At 36.4% G+C, this 6,000-nt stretch overlaps 1 protein-coding gene across 2 annotated transcripts in view; it reads right to left on the bottom strand.

Annotated features, from left to right (window-relative positions):
- Window positions 1-537: 537 nt before the first annotated feature.
- Window positions 538-6,000, bottom strand: part of LOC148029999 (uncharacterized) — a 127,254-nt gene continuing 121,791 nt past the window's right edge. Inside the window, exons 3-4 of one of the 2 annotated variants that reach the window (XM_087687179.1) lie at window positions 4,284-4,345; window positions 726-766 (exon numbers count right to left, since the gene is read on the bottom strand). In XM_087687179.1, the coding sequence (XP_087543305.1) occupies window positions 4,315-4,345 (31 nt within the window). In that variant the 3' untranslated portion in view covers window positions 726-766; window positions 4,284-4,314. Of the gene's footprint in view, window positions 767-4,283; window positions 4,346-6,000 lie in introns of both variants that reach the window. The other variant, XM_087687180.1, reaches the window with a different exon arrangement.

The following is a 6,000-nucleotide window of genomic DNA, read 5'->3' as shown; positions in this document are numbered from 1 at the left end:
AGGCCTCCTGGACAACAAATTCCCCCAGTCCACCTCTTGATCAGGAGCTTGGGGGATCATGGAAGAGGTCACGGGGCTGGTTGATGTCGGGGAGGAAGGTCAAGTTTCTTGGGGCTTTTTTGGGGCTGGCAGCCATGGCAGCTTGCAGGAGAAGAGAGAGAAAGAGGGCCGAGGCAAAAAGTGATTGAGGTTTTGCCCTCCTCCAACTCTTGGGACTCTAAACTTGGCTTGGAACCCTTAAAATTTGCATGAAAAGAAGTGACGACCTGCTATTTTAACCATTTTACCTCCAGATATGTCTGAGTCTCCAGCCATAGCTCCTGCTTGCTCCAAAAAGCTAAAGTTAACTGCAGTCTTTCTTGATGTACTTGTACCTGTAAGCTGCTAGCTCAACGATCCCGGTAAAGGTATATGAGTCCTAATGTATACAAAGACATCAAAGAGACATTATGATTTTTAGATTACTATTTTATTATTTGAGATACTTTCTATTTTATCATTTGAGATGCTTACCGATGTGCTCTGATGGTATCTCCAGTTAAAGAAGTGCCTGCTCCTAGAGGCAGCTAAGTCAACGTACCCTCTCCAAGCTGCATAGGCTGTAATGACCTACCCAATATCTCCATGGTAGTCTCCAGTGCTCCATTTGACAACTCCTCATACTCTGCTATGGTCACTCACAGGTCATCACATGACAGTCTAGTAGCTTGCAGCGTAGACTTTCTGGTGACTAGCCTTGCTCTACAGCCACGGTCATTCATCATGCCTGCAAATTAAAACAACCATTAGTTAAATATAAAATACATTGCTTTCTTTTGTTAAAATTAACAACCAAGTAGAAAATAGGTATTTGGTTGCTGAAAAAGCTCTACATGAAGCCTCATTACAAAAATAAACTTGTGAAACTAATAAACAAAAAAATAAATAATCCCAATGGGCCAACAATCATTCACCAATCACTGCCCAAGCATCACATGAGTTAGGCAGATATCCCTCTTTCCATACTTGAAGAAAGTTGTATGAAACCTATGAAACCCATTTGAGCTCTCATTGATCAAGGGGTGGTGAGCTACATGCCCCAACATGACCAAGGGGTGGATACCTTGCCATCCTTAATATGAGGATGTTTTGATGCTATAGCCCCTCATTCACTAATTCTCAAGCTTTGGCTATGGTTTCTTGTCTTGTATTCATGGTGTATTTTACTTAGTAATATTAAACATGTTAACGCTATGGCTTCAACAATAACTTCTTATATTTCTTGGCATGAGATATTTCTTTATTTCAGTCTCCCATCAAAGGCTTCTTCTTCCTTGAAGGGATTATAAGCTTTTAAAACCCTAGGCCCATGATCACAGTCATGGACAATAGTAAGAATTTACAAATTTCTTAAAGAATTTCATGGGGCTTTTACTCCACTAAGCTCTAGGAATCTTCCTCAAACCTCAAGTATTTTAACTTACACTTAGCCAGTCTTTACACTTGAAGTTTCATTTCAACCTAGATATGGACTAAATAGGGATGCTATGTATTTTCTTAAAATTTTGGCCAAATCTGGACGTGATTTTGGCTAATCTTACCTAAATGATTTTATATGAAGCCTCAACAATAAATATTGGTTGAAGATTGAAGCTTCTTGCCAAGATTCATGGCATTCTTTTTTCTTGAACTCTTGGGGATAGAAGGGTACTTTCAAATTTTCTTGAAATTTTGGTCAATGTTGTCTCTATTCAAGGGGCTTTTGGCATTATTGGAATCTTGAAAATGAGAATTAACCTCAACATCAACCTATTTACCAAGATTGAATCACTTCTTCAATATTCCAAGCATCCGTCTTGTGAATGTATGGAGAGTAGTAGAGCTTAAAGCCTATCAAGTTTTTGGATTCTTCATCATCATTGTAGCTTTTTTAAATCTTGGGATAACTTCTTGGACTAGCATAAATAATTATTCAACAAGAATAAAGACTCCTATTTCATTCAAAGGAAATATTGGTCTCTAGAAGGTTTATTCAAAAGGGGCAAGCACTTGGGCTCTTTTCTTTTGTCCACATAGTAGGGAATGGTCAAATATTTGAAGTTTATGAAGATTCAAGTTTCTACATGTAGTATGGGCACTTTATCAATAAGCCTTGAAGGATGCAATGTCATCATGGACTCTACATTGTTTCTTGGACTTCCATAGGTTGAGATGGAATATACTCAATGTACCACAGTCAATTGACTCATTTACAAATATCACATTAGAGGATTTGGATGAAATGTGGAGTTCTTGTAGGTTCTACAAGTGCTTGAGTAGTTTTTGCACTTATTCTAAGTGTTTCCTAAGTTCCCATTGGTAAGGGATGGGATTTACAGGTCTAAACAAGCTCATAACAAGGCAAAACAAGGTGATGCTTTACTGTGTTAAGTTTTGGTAAATCTATTATGGAATTGGATATTTGTAGTCTAACATAAAACTAATGCATTTAAGTTAAAGAAGACTTCATATTATTTGAGTTGAGCCAACAAACACCTCATTTGTATAATTAGTTCTCAAGTTGTGAGGTGAATTTGTGGCTATAGGTCATTATGGATAGCACGTAGGGAAATACTTCCTAGGATAATTCTATACTATCATGTATGCATTGAATTGAGCTTTAAGGATAGGACCAATTGGATGCTTGGCTTGAATGTAATGAGAATTATTAATGAGCTGACTATAGCACCTATTGCGATGTAATGAGAATTATTAATGAGCTGACTATAGCACCTATTGCCATGTAATGAGAATTATTAATGAGCTAACTGCAGCTCCTATTGCCTACAGTCTTGACAACAAGGCAAACTCTGCTAGGAGAAGAACGTGCTCATCTTTGATCTTGGTGGTTGTACTTTTGAAGTCTCTCTGTGGATTAATGAAGAAGGCATTTTTAAAATAAAAGCAATTGTTGGTGAAGCTTGCCCTACAAAAGCTACTACAACAATGAGGTGGTGGACATATTCTACTCCTAAATTAGCATTGGTATGTAGCCAAAGGAAGATGTGGTTATAAATTGGCTATGAATTAGTAAAGATACAAAAAAAAGTTGATGAAGATGCTCCAATTCCAAGAAACTCGTGTCAAATACTTGAATTCACATGGTATCATAATCTCATCCATATGTAACGTGAGATCCTTACCTTGTTTGACTAAATTCTCTATATATGTGAGCCCATAAAGTAATCCATTAGGCTTTCCTTGAAGTTTGATATAAGAGGGATCTTTAAGTTTTTCTCTTCTAGAGTCTGATTGCTAAATTTTATGATCTCTTAGAAGATGATGTTCTAGTTAATCTTAAAAGGATGGAGTAGAACTAAGAAAGCTACTTATGTTGAATTGAGTTTGGAGAGAGTATCTTTATACTCATCTTTTGGATCTATGGTGTCTCTATCTATATTTTGTAGATGCTATATCACATTGCTCTGCCTGCTCAAATAGAGTAAGGCAAAAAGGTTGGTCTTTCTATGTGCTTGAAATACATGTCATGGGATTTGAAAATCCAAGAAGGATGTTTGGGGTTGACCTAAGCTTTGAAATGTAACCCATGTCCATTCACCAAAGATAGTATTGATCATGTAAGATGCCCAACCGAGCTTGAAATGGAGCCAATGATATAGTTGCTTGTAATCTGCAAACACTTGTAGAGTTGTGGAGGTTCTAATGCTTGGAGATTATTAGGTTCTCCTCATACCTTGCCACATACAACTTCACACTCACTTCAAGCTATCTGTTGTCAAGATCATTTGAATGGCACTCCCATCCACATGAGAACATGCTTGCCTACCCATGCAAGTTGTCATATGGAGCAAAGCTATAGGTGCTCAAGCAAGAAGACAACTTGATACTTGTAGGGTTCAAGGAGATCTTGAGATACATGAAAGCTTGCCCATCCAATGTCTTGGTAATAGCATGGAAGCTCACATTATGGTCTTCTAGAAATTAAAATATGCACATGATCGTCACCTTTAGCAATTTGGAAAGGGAATAGAGAATAGTCCCAATCCCATTTAGGTACTCTTCAACTTGGTCACATAATACAAGTTGCATTCAATCCACCATTTTGCAATCACTTCCTATTAGAAAGAAAAGTTTTGAAGTCTAGGCCAAAGGATGTGAGAATAGTATGCCATAGCAACATAGAAAGCATAATGGAAAATATCATCTTTGAGCAAGTGAGCATGATGGACAATGGGGGGGGCGGGGGGGGGGAGAGAGAGAGAGAGAGAGAGAGAGAGAGAGAGAGAGAGAGAGATAGAACTTACATTCCTATGCAAGCAGGCAATGGTTCGAATCTCATTGATTACCCTTGCTCTCGGTCTCCTTACTTTGATCATAAAAAATGAGAGAAACATTCAGCTTTTTGTTTTAGAGTGGGGTGTTTCTTAAGTGATGGAGAACAGTGTACACACGTCGCAAAAGACATCACTTTTTGTAGCTGATGGTAGTTCCTAAGCGACAAATGTCATTGCCTAAACAACGCGCAAATTTAAAAATTTTCATGCTATCACTTAAAAGACGGTTACGTCGCGTTAGCGAATGAAAGCCGTTATTGCTTAAGGGACGCGCGATTATTTTACTCCCTCGCTAGTGTCCCCGTGGCTAGTAGTGCAACCATATTTAACACTTATGATGATTTAAAGAATGCCTTTTCATTTTGATTCTATAAGAATAAAACACAATTGATGTATTAGAAATAAATCAATTAAGCATAATAGAATGTTGGTGAAAAATTATGTGCAACACTTTAAAATCTATTAAATAGGATAAATGTTAATAACAAACTATCACTAGTTATGAAAACTTGTTATTTCTCTCTGAGGGTTCACTATATACATATCCTATATATCACATGTGTTCAAGGCCTATTTATAAATATCCTTATCTTTGAATTTTTCTTGAATAAAACATGATCCTTTTTTATTCATATGTAGAAACCTTTTATATAACATCTTTTGTATGTAAAAAATGTAAAAAATTGGTTTTATTAGAATCCCTTATTTTGAACTCACATGATACATACATATACTCATATGTGATCCCCTTGAGTTATTTCTTGAAGGCGTTGAGTACTAAGCTCTCAAGGGCAATCATAAATGTGGAGTTAGGACAGCAATAAAATTGGATGCTTTGATTGACACAGTAGTACATGTGAAAAATCAACTTGTTTTTGGATGTTCCCATAAAAAGAAAGATGTAGAATTTGATTTTAAATGTGATATGGATAGTGTTTTGAAAGATGATGAGAAGTTTGAAGATGAAATTGAACCTTTAGATTCAAAATCTCATTCACATTTTAATGATAAATACAAAAAGAATAAGAAAAAGAAGCATACCAAGGAATCAAAAGGTAAGAAGTCCTTCAATAAAACCTCTAACTCAAAATCCTCTTCCAAAAAAAAACTACCAATAAATTGGTTTGACGAATGATAGCCAAACAATTAAAATCCCTATGAGTCTATAAGATGGACGTAGAAGAAAGTTTGCTAAATTTGTAATAAAACTGGCCATGAATCTAATATTTGTTTATATGATCCTAAGTAAGAAATACATAGCCGCACCTACTAGAGTTTAACAATCAACAATAGGTCATCAAGTTGTTATAGAAAATAGCACCTAAAGGGTAGGGGACCCTAAATTTTTTGAAACACACTAGACCTTGAAGGCAAATCAAGGGGTCTAAAGAGCTTGGCACTAGTGCAAAGTCTAAGGACATAGTCTAAGGACATTTTATGGGGCCCCAATGTGAATTGTGGATTAGTCATAGAGCTAAGAGAGAAATGCTAATAGTGAAGAACCATAGTAAAGGATACTCTTTAGGAGAACCTCATCTATAGCTACTAGCTCGAGTCATTGTAGTTCTCAGAAACCTACCTAAGGAAGAAGCAAAGATGTTAGGATTTAAAGGTATGAAAATATGCAAATACATTTCCACTACAAGGATATGGGGTAATTTGGTTTGAGAAAAAAAATATACTCTGA

This window comes from Lygodium microphyllum, chromosome 10 (genome assembly GCF_053477565.2).
Source record: "Lygodium microphyllum isolate KBCC chromosome 10, Lygodium_microphyllum_v1.1.10, whole genome shotgun sequence".
NCBI lineage: Eukaryota > Viridiplantae > Streptophyta > Polypodiopsida > Schizaeales > Lygodiaceae > Lygodium > Lygodium microphyllum.
Note: the sequence above shows the minus strand (reverse complement) of the source record. Positions and strands in the feature narration are given on the sequence as shown.